At 43.6% G+C, this 13,466-nt stretch overlaps 1 protein-coding gene across 1 annotated transcript; it reads left to right on the forward strand.

Moving 5' to 3' along the window:
- Window positions 1-46: 46 nt before the first annotated feature.
- Window positions 47-12,826, forward strand: BSCL2 (BSCL2 lipid droplet biogenesis associated, seipin). The gene is made up of 11 exons (XM_039363602.1): window positions 47-182; window positions 1,873-2,523; window positions 3,293-3,374; window positions 4,387-4,530; window positions 5,547-5,681; window positions 7,552-7,649; window positions 8,644-8,785; window positions 9,827-9,902; window positions 10,677-10,757; window positions 11,744-11,827; window positions 12,499-12,826. Exons 2-11 carry the CDS (start codon window positions 2,294-2,296, stop codon window positions 12,657-12,659), a joined length of 1,233 nt encoding a protein of 410 aa, XP_039219536.1. The 5' UTR covers window positions 47-182; window positions 1,873-2,293; the 3' UTR covers window positions 12,660-12,826.
- The last annotated feature ends 640 nt before the right edge of the window (window positions 12,827-13,466 follow it).

The following is a 13,466-nucleotide window of genomic DNA, read 5'->3' on the forward strand; positions in this document are numbered from 1 at the left end:
AAAACAAAAGGCACCTCCTCTCCTCCTTTTCCCCTCCCACCTCAGGGGCGGGGCTAAACCCGGAAGAGGTAGAGCCAGACCCACATTTGGGAAATAAAAAAAAAAAAAGTGGGGGGGAGACTTTAAAGGGAGAATCCAGAGGCGGAACAGCAGCGACAACAGCAGCGTTGGAACTAATTCAGGTGCTTTGAAATTTTATTTTTTTCCCTAATATAAACTGACATGCTCTCCCCCTTGGCTTCCTACCTGACCCCCAATCAGGGTTTGCAAACTAGGAGAATGGGGCTTTAAACACGCCCCGCTTTTACTTCTGCATTTGCCCCCTCTTCTCCTTCCCAGCCTATGCTTCCCATTCTTGCATGCAACATAGCTGGTCGTTTGCAAGTCTCCTGTTTGCCTCTCTTAAACTGAGATGGGATGGTGGCTTGTGTTTGGGATGGAGGAAAAGGGAAGCTTCTCTTCTCCCAAACAAGCTAAACCAAGATTTGGGGACTGTATCTAGTTTGTTTCCCCGCTTTCCTTTGTAATAAGAGACCACGTCCAATTAGACCCCTCTAATTTAATTTTTCTTCCTTGTGTGCAAGATAGCAAGCCTCTGCAGGATTTGTATATTGTTTTGTACTAGCTTTGTAGGATTGCCTTTTATCATTTTTTTTAATGTAATTAAGAATGCTTAGAATTTATTTAGAAGCTGAATTGGACATTGTGGGGGAAGGGGGCTTAATTCTAAATTTTTAACGGCTGTTTGTCGGCGCATGGGGCAAGTGTAAAGAGTATGAGTAAATTTTAAAGTGTCGCTCTGGAGAATTGTGAGATAATTCTGGTTCACAGTTATCAAGCAATGGCAGGCAAACAAAACATTCCTGTAATTCTGTTGTGTGTTTAGTAACTTAAAAAGAGTGGGTGTATCTCTCTAAATGTCGGTATTTAATTGGGATGTTACTTAAGCACGCTGTTGTTTATTTATTAAATGTGTATGGTGCCCATTTACCCCTAAGATTATAAAACACGTAAAAAAGAATTTAAAATATCCAAACATTAAGACTATACAGATTAAAGTAGTATTAAAAACTGTACTAAAACCTCAGCTCAGGCTCCTACTTAAGACTATTACTGCTAGTGATTGTAACTTTGGAGCAGTAACTGATTTTAAGCTTTCTGTCCCAAGTTTTGCCTTCTTGATGAAAGAAAAAATTAAAATACTCTGCTTTAACTGGGTGCTTTGCTCCTCGCAATTCTGAACTGGAAGCTTTGCACTGTAATAATTTAACAGTAACTTTATTTATAGGCTTTTATCTTCTTCCCTCTTTTACAGAAGGTAATTTTATTTTTAGATTTGGTTCAAATTAAGCGTTGGCTGTATTGAGCAGGAGAGACCAAATGTATCCCTCTTAATCTTTCATTGAGAAAACAGACACGTGTTTTTATTTACTTACGTGTTGGTTAGAAAATTTTAGGCCTCTAGACGAGATGGGTGGCATGTACATTTAATAAATAAAATAAAAACATAGCTGCCCAACCAATGGTGACTTTGGGCAGCTTACAAAAAATAAAACCTCTTTTCAACAAACTCTGATTGTTTTAACATTCAACAATTTTACTTCTAACATAGTTTTTTGCAAGGTCCATCTGAGTTGCCCAGACAGAATTGGCAAAGAAATGGGTCAGAGGATAAATTTGTTTGGGGGGGGTTATAATTTCTACATCCCATCATACCACCCTTTGCTGTTTAATCTCCTTCCCCAAGAAGTGTTAACACTCTTTGTTCAGATGCAGAGAAAAGTTGAAGCCAAGAAGACACAAAGTGCTAAGAGTTTGCAAAATCCGATGTCTGCAATAACCCTGGATCTATTTTGTCTTTTTCCATTTTAGGAAACTTCCGGGACCTGGGGAGCAGAGTCTTAAAGGACAGCCTAATTTCTAAGAGGAAAGGGACCCAGAGCTTGGTGCCCCCCCCGCCCCCGATCTAGCATGTTCTGGTGCCACCATTGACCCCACTTTGTCTATTTTTCTCATGAAGCCAAACTACGTTCAGAAAAACCGCAATGCACCAATGCACGGTCTTCCTAGCCGGTCTCTTTTATCTGCGTAAAAGCTTTTGACTTCCAGATTAAAATTACTACAATGCTTTAATTTATTTATTTTGTTTTAAATTAACTTCTTCGTTGCACAAGGAACTCTTGGTTATATTTCTCTGCTTTTTCCCGGTGCCAAAACGGGATTCTCGCTGCTTGGGGAAGGTTGACAACCCCTCCCGCTAACATATTGACTTGCTTTCCCGGATCCCCATCATATGCCTTCGGCAAGCGGCACCATGTCGGCAAGCCCCGTACCTTTCTTGGCGTGGGTCCAAGAAGTGGCCTCGTTGCTTATGTTGCGAGTGCGTCGCACGGTCCTGCAGACGGCCATTTTGTTGTGCGTGCTTTTGCTGCTCCTCTGGATCTCCATTTTCCTTTACGGCAGCTTTTACTACTCCTACATGCCCACGGTCAGCTACGTCAGTCCCGTTCACTACCGATTCAGGTTAGTTGCGTGGATGGGGGTTTGTGGCAAACTGGATTAGTAGTGGGTTAATCAGCGGAACAGCTTGCCACCAGATGTTGTGGGTGCTTCATCCCTGGAGGTTTTTAAGATGAGACTGGACAGTCACTTGTCTCAGATGGTATAAGAGCTCCTGCTTGAGCAGGGGGCTGGACTAGAAGACCTTCAAGGTCCCTTCCAGCTCTATTCTAATTCTCAACTATTCTGAAAGAGTATACAGATAGACCTCGACTTAACGAGGGTTTTGAAAATCACAACTGGGGCCAGAATTTTGATTGCCAGGCGAGGAAGTTAAAGTGAGTCACTTCCAATTTTACGAACTTTTCTGCCACAGTTAAGTGAATCATGCTGTCGTTAAGCAAATCCATCTCTTCCCCCCCCCCTTGACTGCTTGTTGGAAACCGTGTGGGAAGGTTGCAAACAGTGATCACGGGACCTTGGATGCTACAGCCATCCTAAAGACACGCCAGTGGCAGGTGCCCACATTTTGATTTCTGTGACCGTGGCAATGCCGCGACAGTCGTAAGAGCGAGGACCGATCGTCGCTGGCTTTTTTTTTTTTTTAGTGCCGTTGTAACTTTGAATGGCCATTAGATAGATGGTTGCAAGTCGAGGCGTACCTGTAATTCTTTGCCAGAATAATTAAAAAAAAAAAAAAAATCACATGCCAGAAAGTAGCTTTGTAAACTTGAGATCTGTTGACGGGGGTCGTCTGAATCTGATTTGGGAGAATTTTTTGACCTTTTTTCAGGACGGACTGTGGCCAGCCTGGACCTGAACTCTGCTCCTTTCCTGTTGCCAACATTTCTTTCATCAAGGACAGCCGAGACCAGGTGACCGGTTTTCAAAACCTGCGGATGACGGCAGTGTTTTGAAATTAAATGGAATAAGGTTGCAGGCAATAAAAGTTGTACGGTTTTATGTTCTTCCACAGCTTTTGATCATTCTGATTGCTTCCTTTCCTCCTTCTTTTCCTCCCTCCCACCCACTTTCTTTTCCATTCCTACCTTCTTTCCCACCCACCCTCCCTCCCCCTCCCTCCCTTCCTCTTTATCTCCTTCCTTCTTCCCCTCCCTTCCCCTTTGTCTCTTTCCTTTCCTCTTTCTATTCTCCCTTCCTTCCTTCTTTCCTTCCCTCCCTCCCTTCAACTTTTGAGGCAGGTAAAATTAAGCTGTAAATAATTAGCTTTAATCACACTGCAAGTGATTATAAACAGGATATGGGCAACTAGACAGATGTTTTTTAGGCACATGCAAGCAAAGCTCTGGACTCGTGCAGGAACATCAGCTGCATTCAGCCCAGAAACACCGTGAGCCACACGAGATGCAATTTATGAGCCGCTCTAGTATTGCATAAGAAACAAGGTGAAATTCAAATCAGGCCTGAAATTCTCGGCTCGCGGTTTTATCTCGCCTGCTGCGCCCCGTTGGGTGCAGCCTGGCAATTAAGTCGGTGTAGCTGATCACTCCATGCGATACATATTGAACTGACCCACCCACATTTCTGCTGCTATTCGCACGGTCGGTAAGCGAGACTTTGCTTGTCACAAATGGCAATCACGTGATCCCGGGATGCTGCCACTCATCAAATACATGCCAAAGCATGACAAAGCAACCGAATTTTGATCACATGTCCGTGGGGAATGCTGTTTAATGGTCCTAAATGTGAGGACTCGCTTTTTTGCAAGCAGTTGTGCCTTCAGACCGATGGCTAAATGAATGGTTATAAATCCGGGATTCCCACACAGAGCGCATTGCAGTAGTCTAACTGGGAGGGGAACCAGGCCGTGAGTAAGCCAGCGAGTTCCACAAAATGAAGATAGTTCTCTTCTTTTTTCCCCACCAGGTTCTCATGTATGGCCAACCTTACCGGATGTCGCTGGAGTTGGACTTGCCCGAATCGCCAGTCAATCAGAATCTGGGCATGTTCATGGTCGTGATTTCTTGTTACACCAAAGGCGGACGCATCATTTCTTCCTCCGCTCGGGCCGTAAGTCTTGAATTTTGTTAGAGTTAGAGGGATTGGATTATTTTTTTTTTGATGGACGGGATCTGGATTTTTTTGATCTGCTCTCGCAATTGGGTGGAGCGGTTGAATCAATCATCCCTTTATTCATTTCACAGCGGTGAGCGATGGCCAAACCTCTTTGAAGTCCCACAAAGCGGAGTTGAATCTGTGGAACAAAACCTGTGTGGAATGGAATGGAATGGAATGGAATAGAATAGAATAGAATAGAATAGAATAGAATAGAATAGAATAGAATAGAATAGAATAGAATAGAATAAATATGGAATAGAATAGAATAAAGAATAGAATAGAAATACAATAACAATAGAATAGAATAGAGAATAGAATAGAATGCAGAATAGAATAGAAGAAATATGGAATAGAATAGAATAAAAAATAGAATAGAATAAAGAATAGAATAGAAATACAATATCAATAGAATAGAATAGAGAATAGAATAGAATAGAGAATAGAATAGAATAGAATAGAAGAAATATGGAATAGAATAGAATAAAGAATAGAATAGAATGCAGAATAGAATAGAAATACAATAACAATAGAATAGAATAGAGAATAGAATAGAATGCAGAATAGAATAGAATAGAAGAAATATGGAATAGAATAGAATAAAGAATAGAATAGAATGCAGAATAGAATAGAATAGAATCTGGAAGGGACCTTGGAGGTCTTCTAGTCCAGCCCCCTGCTCAGACAAGTGACTGTCCAGTGTCTTACGTGGCTCTGTGGTCTGTATGGGTTGGGTGGTTTTGTCTGGGACAACGAGAAGGGGTGAAATATTGCTAATTCGGAAATGATAGTGGGGTCCCTGGTGCACTCTGAGCTTGGTAGTTTCCTTGCAGACGTTTCATGACCCAGCTAGGTAACATCATCAGCACTGGCTACAAATACACTCTTTAATTGATATCAGAAAGGACCGCATCACAGCGATTCTTGGGCTGTTGACCTCTGATTGATGGATTTCCTTCCTTCCTTCCTAGGCCATGTTGCATTATCGTTCACGATTATTACAGATCCTCGACACGCTCGCTTTCGCCGGCCTCTTCCTCGCTGGCTTTACGGAACAGAAACAAACCGTGGAAGTTGAATTATACTCGGATTACAAAGAAGACTCGGTGAGATAATCTTGCTCCCCCTACAAAGCTTTGGATGCAGATCCATCCTTAAAGACCCCCCTTTTCTAATGCAGATAGTAAGAAACGGACTAGAAGTCCTCAGGTTTATGACTACAAATGGGATCAGAATTTCCATGGCTAACCAGAGCAGTCGCTAAGCGAGTCTCCCGACCGATTATACGACCTTTCTTGCCCAGTGGCTAAGCAAATCACGAAAGTCGTTCAGTGGATCATGTAGTCATTAAGCGAATCCAGCTTCCCCTGCCTGTCGGAAGCCCGCTGGGAAGGTCCGCAAATGGCGATCGCGTGACCCCGGGACACTGCAACCGTCGTAAGTCAAGCGTCCATATCCTGATCACGTGATCGTGGAGACGCCACAGCAGTCATAAGTGCGAGAACTGATTCCGAGTCGTTTTTTCCAGCGTGGTTGTAACTTTGAACGGCCGCTCAACAAGATGTTGTAAGGTTGAGGACTTCCCCTCTCTTCTTATGATATTATAAGCCACCTTCATTGTCTATTGTACAGGCATTCCTCGACTTACACACGTTTGCTTAGTGACCAAAGTGACAACGGCGCTGAAAAAAAGTGAGTTATGATCATGTTTCACACTTACGACCATTGCAGCAGCAGTCCCCACGGTCACGTGATTTACATTCAGATGCCGGACAACGGATTCATATTTATGACGGTCGCAGTGTCCCAGGCCCACGTGATCCCCTTTAGCGACCTCTTCACAAGCAAAAAGGTCAAAGGGGGAATCCGGATTCACTTAACAACCGTGTTACTAACTGAACAGCTGCAGTGGCTCACTTAACAACTGTCGCTAGGAAGGTCGTAAAATGGGGCTTAGCAACATAAATTTCGGGCCCTGTTGCGGTCGTAAGTCGAGGACTGCCTAGCTTATCAAAGAAAGCTCTGTTTTATCCGCTCTTATGATCCTGTAGGTAAAAATAACCGGCTGAGCAGAGATTTGATCTCGGGTCTTGGTGACATCAAGGCAAGTTTCTGGATTTAGAGCTGTCCTGACATGCTGGATTTTTGAATTGACAATCTAGCCAGCTGGGTGTTGAAATCCAGCATTTCTGCAAGTGTGTCAAGTTGGGGCAGTCTGGATTAGTTGTGTTGCAATGCTACAACGCGGTGTTTCTCAACCTCGACCACTTCAGGATGTGTGGACTTCAACTCCCAGCTTAAAGCTGGCTGGGGGATTCTGGGAGTTGTCCACCCATCGTTTCAAGCAGGCTGGCTGGGGAATTCTGGGAGTCGAAGTCCACCCCTCTTAAAGCATGCTGGCTGGGGGATTCTGGGAGTTGAGGTCTATACAGTTTAAATTTGCTGAGATTCAGTGCTGCGAGGTTAATATTTTTTATACATTTTTACAAATGCTTGATCCTTGAATTTCCACTAGAGGGGATTAAAATCCCTCTGAATCTGGCACAGCTCAGACAATAAAGAGTTCAGAAGCTTCGGTATCAAATCTCACCGTTTTCACAATCTCGGAGAGTGCTAGCTGATTTCTTAAGCTCCAGATTTTTTTTTTTAATTGTTCTCCTCCGTAACTGTAGCATGTTTATTTCCCCAATCTTGGTCTACTCTAGGGATGGTGGCAAGCCTCTGTAAAATTTGGTTTTCTTTCGCCTGCTTCTTTTCAAACGGCTCTTGGTTTTTTTATTTTACTTTAGTATTCTATTATTTTGTTGTGTAAAGTGGCCAGAGGCATTGGGGACTGTTTAAATCCATGCAAATAAATGTGATTTCAATTTGTAGGCCGCGCAATTGGTAAATCATCTGGGACCAAAACATAACAATTAGGAAGAACACAGCCTTGTCTGTGTTTAATAATCTTAATATTTCCTCTTTCTCTTTTAGTATATTCCCACCATCGGGGCCGTGATTGAAATCCAGACGACTAGAATTCAGATTTACGGGGCCCAGCTGAGAATTCACGCACATTTCACTGGATTGCGGTAAGCAAAAGATTTGTGTCGGATTGGGAAGGGAGCCCTTATCCATTTTTTCCTATACAACGAAATAAGATTTTCCGGTTTAAATCAGAGATGGAAGAGAGCTGTCAGATTATCGGGCAAATCCAGCCCGTTTTAGCGAGATTTAAAAAAAACCCCACTTCCTAGAGTCACAAACTCGGGTGTTGCAATAACTCTGAAATGCTCAAATCTCACTGGTTAACTTAAGTATCCACCTTGCTAATTTCTAGATTTCCAGACCGATTCTTCCCTGATAGGATTTGAAAGAGACTTGAAGAGCTGGTTCTTCTCTTGAGTCTTTGGGGCTGGGATGGCAGAGCTAAACTGGGTTTCCATCACTGGAGATTTTTAAGAAGAGACTGGACAACCATTTGTCTGAAATGGTACAGGGTTTCCTGCTTGAGCAGGGGGTTGGACTAGATGACCTCCAAGGTCCCTTCCAGCTCTGTTATTCTATTCTGTTCCATATTCCACATTTTCTTCTTTCTATTCTATATTCTATTCTGTTCATTCTATTCTATATTCTATTTTATATTCTGTTCTGTTCTATATTCTCTTCTATTTTCTGTTTTCCATTTTCCATTTTCTATTCTAGTGTATTCTAGTCTATTCTATTATTATTCTATTCTATATTCCATTTTCTATTCTAGTCTATTCTATTATTATTCTATTCTATTTTGTATTCCATTTTCCATTCTCCATTCTATTCTCTTCTGTTCTGTTCTATATTCTATTCTGTTCTGTTCTATTCCATTTTCCATTCTTCTATTCTGTTCTATTGTATTCTATTCTATTCTATTCTATATTCCATTTTCTATTCTATTCTATTCTATTCTCAATTTCATTCTGCAGGAGAACCTTTGCATTCAACAAAAGCAAAATCCAACACCCAAGGCTGAATTTAAGGATCAACGTACCAAGATACATGAGCATGAATTCTTAACCAACCATTTTTTCTTCTCTTTGGTCCCCGCAGGTATATCCTGTACAATTTCCCTGTGACTTCGGCCATTTTGGGAGTGGCCAGCAACTTCATGTTCCTGAGCGTCATCGTCCTTTTCAGCTACTTGCAGTGGATCTGGGGCAGTCTGTGGCCTAAAGAAACTCTGTCTGTACAGGTGTGTTTTTGGGGGGGAAAGGGTTTTCTTTTGTCTGCTGTGGCACACGCGCACCCACAGAGACTGCACAACTTTGTAGCTGAGGGGTTGTGAACAGGTTGGCAGGTTTTACCTGCTCCTCCAGATTCGAGCCTCGGGAAAGGCCTCTGATGTTGGGCATGATAATGGATCATTTATTTATCGTGAGATAGGCAGCAAATAAATTATCCAAAAATACGAGGCTAAAACACACGAAGAACGATTGCAGGAATTGGGTTTGTCTAGTGTCGTGAAAAGAAGGACTGATGTGAGAGCATCTTCCAATATCTGAGGGACTGCCACAAAGAAAAGGAGGGTGAAGGTATTCTCCAAAGTCCCTGAAGGCAGGAGAAGAAGCAACGGATGGAAACCTATCTAGGAAAGAAGCAACCTGGAATTAAGGAGAAATTTCCTGGCAGAGAGAACAATTGATCAGTGGAACAACTTCCCTCCAGAGGTTGTGGGTTCTTCATCACTGGAGATTGGAGAGTCACTTGTCTGGAATGGTACAGTGGCGTCTCCTGCTTGAGCAGGGGGTTGGACTAGAAGATCTCCAAGAGCCCTTCCAACTCTGTTGTTCTGTTCAGTACGTTTGATCATCATCATAATTGATAACATCCGCTCTTCCAGGTAAAGCTGCCTTTTGCAATTGACTGATGGGCATTGACACAATCTCCCTCAGTCGATTTCAAAAGGGAACAGCTGTCATCCTGCAAAGAGACCTTTGACCCCTCCAAACATCCACATCTGTCTATCCCAGCTCCTTGGGAAGGACTCAAGAGGCCAAATGCCATCGAAACATCTGCCTGATTGTGCCACAAACCAGAAAAATAACTGAACATCATCAGCATTGGCAAAAATCCCCATTGGTCAATTGCAAAAGGCAGTTTCCATTACCGTCTTATGTTGAGGACTACCCAAATTCACAAACTCAACAAGTACGCATCTACCATTGCTGGACCAAGTCCCAATGAAATAATCACTTTCTGTTTTTTTTTTTTTTTAATTATTATTTCCAAGCAGATCCCAGGCAGGGAGAAATCTGGGCCAATACAAATTTTGGACGATTCACGTCGGCAAATTGTGTTTCCTAAAGAAGGTGAGCTCAGTTGTGTCTTTTGCAAGTCGCAACTCTCAGTTCAGTCACCAAAGAAAGAAGACAGAATAGAATTTTTTAAAAAAACCACACATTATTGTCACTTTAAAAGTACACTAATCGGCATAGATTAAAATGAAATTTCGCTGCATTCAGCTCTCAAAAAATAAAAAATACCATTATGGATATACCCACATACACACACAGGTATGACACAGAGAAACATCACAGCCTAGTTCAAATGTGTACATATGCAAAAATTCTGTGTGTTCATGTTTGTATATGTTTGTTGGAAACTATAGAAGTAGCCCTTGGCTCGTTTAGTGACTGTTCAAATTTACAATGGCGCTGGAAAAAAGCGACTTATATAACCATTTTTCACACAACTGTTGCAGCATCCCCCTGGTCACATGATCAAAACTAGGACGCTTGACAACTGACTCGTATTTATGACAGTTGCAGCGTCCTGGGGCCACGCGATCCCCTTTTGCGACCTTCTGACAAAGTCAGTGGTAACACAACTGTGTTACTACTGATTCACTTAACAACTGTGGCCAGAGAGGTTGTAAAATGGGGCCCTACTCACTTAACAACTGCTTAGCCACAGAAATGTGAGCCTCAGTTGTCACCGTAAATGGAGGACTGCCTCTTAAGATCACACAAGAGGATCTTGGCTTTGCCGTGCCGTTTGTCACGTGGAACAGTCACTAAAGGAACGGTCGTAAGTTCGAGGACTACCTGTAATCTGCTTTTTCCGGCTTTTTTTTTTTTTTTCAGGAGGTGACATAGAAGAAGACATTTCTCCGCTGGAGCCAGAAGATGTTGGAATTGTCGAAGGAGAGAAATCGTGTAAAGAAGGTGCGTTGATTTAAAATTCTCTTTCTCAACCAGGCAGACTCTAAATTCTTTCTGAATAACGATAAAATTGTTAGTCCAAATATCCCAGCCGTCTTACAGTCCGATTTCCTGGCTCTTTCCAGCCTGCCTTTAGTACAGATAGTCCTCAACTTAGCAGCAGTTCATTTAGTGACCGTTCAGAGTAACGACGGCACTGGAAAAAAAGCGACTGAGGACCGTTTACGACCTTTTGCAGCATCACGTGATCAAACTTCAGACGCTTGGCAACTGACTCTTCTTTACGACAGTCGCAGAGTCCCGGGGTCAGGTGATCCCCTTTTGCGACCTTTTGACAAGCAAAGTCAAGGGGGGAAATGCCTTATTCGCTTAACGACCGTGTTAGTCATAAAATAAATTGGCAAACGAGCTGATTTATTTGTTAGTCACGAATAAATCAGCTCGCTTTGCCAATTTATTTTATTGGGTTGTAGATTTCCCTGTCGCTCTGAGCGGTAAGCGCTGCATTCAGGAAGTCCTCGGCTTACAACGATTCATTTAGTGACCACTCAAAATTACAACGGCGCTGGAAAAAAGTGATGGGTGACCGATTTTCATACGACCGTTGCAGCTTTCCCGTAATCACTTGATCAAAATTCGGATGTTTGGCAACTGACTTGTATTTGTGACGGTTGCAGTGTCTTGGGGGTCACATGATCCCCTTTTGTGACCCCAGAATCAATGGGGGAAGCCAGGTTCGCTTAACAACTGTGTTAGTAACTTTACAACGGCAGCGATTCCCTTAGCAACCGTGACAAGAAAAGCCGTAAAATGGAGCAAAATTGATCTAACCACTGTCTCCCTTAGCAACAGATATATTGGGCTCAATTATGTTGAGGACTAGCTGTAAAACAAGGGCTTTTATTTTGATCTGCAGGTAGTCCTCCAAGTTACAAACCATTTAGAATTTCTTTCCTTTTCTTGATTTTATTCTCTCTGTTCTTCTGCAGCGTCCACGACGGAGATGAAGAAAAGCAGTCTTGAAAAGTCCGATTTGGGGACAGAACCCACCGTGGACGCCGGCTCAAACGAAGGTGACTCACTCTTTTACAAGGCCTCCTTTACGCTTCCTTTTCTACTGGCAGACCTCGAGTTACGACCGTTTAGTTGAGCGACTGTTCAAAATCACCGTGTGGGGAAAAAAAAGCAGAGTTACGACCGGCCTTGTAACCGGTTTCAATGAGTCCTGTCTGATTTGGACAAGCTTTTTGGGGGGGGGCGCGGTGGTTACGCAAATTACTGCCATCGCTAAGCGAATTGGGCAGTCGTTAAGTGAATCCTGCTTGACTTCGCTTGTCAGAAGTTTGCTAGTGACGATCACCTGATCCAGAGAGGATGCAATGGTCGTAGACGCAGGCCGGTGGCCATGCGTCCGGATTTTGATCGGGAGTCTGTGGGATGCTGCAGCGGTCATAAGTACGAGGACCGGTTGCAAGTCCCTTTCCTCTGTGCTGTTGTAACTCTGAGCAGTCACTAAGTGAATTGATCATAATTCGAGGATTGCCTGTATCTTTAAAACTCTTCCCCACCCCAAATTACCAGTGTTTTCAGATTCGTTTGGTCCTCCAAAATCCAGCTTTATAACCGTACGGCGTGCCAGGAAAACCCTTTACTTATACAGTTTGGGGGGTCTCTGTTTCAACGCCGATCATGTCCCCTTCATATCGGATCCTAATTTGGGGGGGGGGGTATCCTGTTTTGACAGCGGCAGAATACGACTCTCCGGACGAGATTCCCCTGCTCACCGAGGTCAACCTTCCAGCCCCCTCCCCAGAGAGAAACAGCTCGGATATCCTGCCGCCTGTAACCCGGACCCTCGCTCTCAGCTCGGAGGTCCGCCAGAGAAGTAGCTGCTCAAGTTCCTGATGGGTCACGAGTTCAAGTCCTGCCGCGTGACACCCCCAGCAGCCCACCGCAGGCCTTGCTCTCCCAAGGGCTGCATTTACTCCCTGCTTAGGTTTACATTCCAGTCCCTTCTCCGTACACACAAAACACTGTTAAGTTAAATAAAAGTTGAACGGCGAGTCACTCAACCCAACGGCCTGCTTGCCTGTCTCCGGATCGAAAACCTCCTTTCTCCGAAGAAGGAAGCTGGCGCTTGAGGTATTTGGGAGTCCTCAAGTTACGACAGTAGTCCTTGAGTTACGCCGGGATCTACCTGCTGGGGGCTGCTTATCATTTGAAGTTGTGATGGTTGCTCCCTCCAGGCTAGAGGAGCGAACTTTGGCTTTCATGCCTAAGGCAGGACTAGAACTCACCGTCTCCTGGCGATTGGCCCAAAGTCGCCCAGTGGGCTTTCATGCCTAAGGCAGGACTAGAACTCGCCTCTCCTAGTCATTGGCCCAAAGTTGCCAATCTGGCTTTCGTACCCAAGGCAGGACTAGAACTCACCATCTCCTGGTTTCTCCTGATACTTAACCAACTAGACCACACTGGCTTAAAACCACACTTTGCTCCATTTTCTGACCTAAATAGGAAATTATGCAGGATTTGGGTTTGGGAGCGCACCCTGTCCTCAGCGGTGACTTGGGTGGTGTGAATTTAACCCCAGGCAAACTGCAAGGTGTCTTTGCATTTGGGCAATTTTCCCCTCCTTTTTACGGGGGTTTATTTTAACAAAACCTTGGAGCCCTAAAGGGAAAAAAGAACAATATATTTACTTTTCCACAGTGC

The sequence above is a fragment of the Crotalus tigris genome, unplaced genomic scaffold, assembly GCF_016545835.1.
Source record: "Crotalus tigris isolate CLP2741 ecotype Arizona unplaced genomic scaffold, ASM1654583v1 scf7180000019553.37968852642:3898890, whole genome shotgun sequence".
Classification (NCBI taxonomy): domain Eukaryota; kingdom Metazoa; phylum Chordata; class Lepidosauria; order Squamata; family Viperidae; genus Crotalus; species Crotalus tigris.

Bases quoted from the DNA above. Each gene is read 5' to 3' on its own strand.
- BSCL2 (XM_039363602.1), top strand. From the start codon at position 2,294: ATGCCTTCGGCAAGCGGCACCATGTCGGCAAGCCCCGTACCTTTCTTG. The intron at 3,375-4,386 runs GTGACCGGTTTT...TTTCCCCACCAG, and splicing joins TCAAGGACAGCCGAGACCAG to GTTCTCATGTATGGCCAACC. The intron at 9,903-10,676 runs GTGAGCTCAGTT...TTTTTTTTTCAG, and splicing joins AATTGTGTTTCCTAAAGAAG to GAGGTGACATAGAAGAAGAC.